The 1397-nt window shown below is 36.0% G+C and overlaps 1 protein-coding gene across 1 annotated transcript; it reads right to left on the bottom strand.

Moving 5' to 3' along the window:
- Positions 1–241: 241 nt before the first annotated feature.
- On the bottom strand, positions 242–1195 carry LOC136081505 (uncharacterized). The gene has a single exon (XM_065798827.1). The coding sequence runs from the start codon at positions 1193–1195 to the stop codon at positions 242–244; it is 954 nt and encodes a 317-aa protein (XP_065654899.1).
- Positions 1196–1397: the final 202 nt, after the last annotated feature.

Here is a 1397-nt window from a genome sequence, read left to right as displayed (position 1 = left end):
ACGAGACCGAGACGAGAAGTTAGTACTTCTCGTTAGACCGAGAACGAGACGAGACGAGAAATTTAACAATTTTTGAAAGCAAATTTATAAAAATTTAAGTAAAAAAAAAAAATGTAAACACGACTTTGACAAATAGACACAAACGACATTTGTCAAATGTAAACAACTTTTTCAAATATTAATTCAGAATTTTTTTGCCAAACTTTTCCAACAAGATAATGTTTTCTCTGATTAAGATGATTTATTCTACTTTTTCTGGGTGTAAGTTGTGTCTGGATAATCGGACGACATTTCCACTTGAGTTAAAAACTCTCTCTGATTTAATTGAACTTGCTGGAATAGCTAAAATTTGTCTAGCTAATGAAGAGAGTTCTGGCCATGTATTTGAATACAATTTCCACCAATCAAGAATCGGAAAGTCTTTTTTGGCATCAGGGAGATATTCATACTGGCACATTTTGCTCAAAATAGTATTCAGTTCAGATGTTGGCTCTTGTGTTTCAAGTCTGACGTTTAACTTGCGCATCAGTTTCGAATTAGGGGACAAATCTGCTGAAAAGACTCTGGCAACAGGTTGGCACTCAACATTTTCCTTAACCTGTAAGGCTAACCATTCTTCTGTTGTTTGAAATTTTTTGAAGAGCTTCAATTGAAGCCCCTTTAAAGCAGAAATTAAGTAGTTTGCTGCAGCACTCAATAAGTTTCCAGTGTGACAAAGAGGAAATCTTTTCTCAATGCAGCTTTTCAAGTTTTTTGCATACAAGACACCGTAGCCATTTTTTCCATCCATTTTAATAAATTGATCAATTTTGTCATGGATTAAATAAAGAGAATCGGTGATCGTGTTAATTGTTGGAATAGACTCAGCCAACCACGTTTCTGTAGCTTCTTTAAGTGGTGCCAAAATTTCTACTGCTCCCTCGATTGATTTCCACTGTGATGCACTGATGGTCTTTGAAGAAAAAATATATTCATTTGCACATAAGCTGATAATTGCACTCTTTAGATGTAGGACAGAAGCCATGCAATCCAGTTCACTATTACATCTTGTGTCAACAGATTGGCGTAACTTTCTAAAATTGATTCCTTGAGCGTCTGATTCTGATTCAAGCAACTCAGCTGCAACTGTTGACTGGTGAGTTAAAGAAGCCAAATCTTTGCATGTTTGCAAAGCATTATCCATTCCAGCAGTCATTCCAAATGAGTCTCGAACTGCACATTGCAAATTATGATTGTTGCACAAGTATTGGTCAAGGCGCTTTTACAATTTGATTGCAAGTTTCATGTTTCTTGTCTGGTTGTTCACGCAGTACATTGGCAAATCAACAGGCAAATTTAGTTCTTCTAAGAAAGAATCTAGCTTTCCTTCACTTAAGATACCTGTGTGTCTGCCTAAG

The sequence above is a fragment of the Hydra vulgaris genome, chromosome 06 (genome assembly GCF_038396675.1).
Source record: "Hydra vulgaris chromosome 06, alternate assembly HydraT2T_AEP".
Classification (NCBI taxonomy): domain Eukaryota; kingdom Metazoa; phylum Cnidaria; class Hydrozoa; order Anthoathecata; family Hydridae; genus Hydra; species Hydra vulgaris.
Note: the sequence above shows the minus strand (reverse complement) of the source record. Positions and strands in the feature narration are given on the sequence as shown.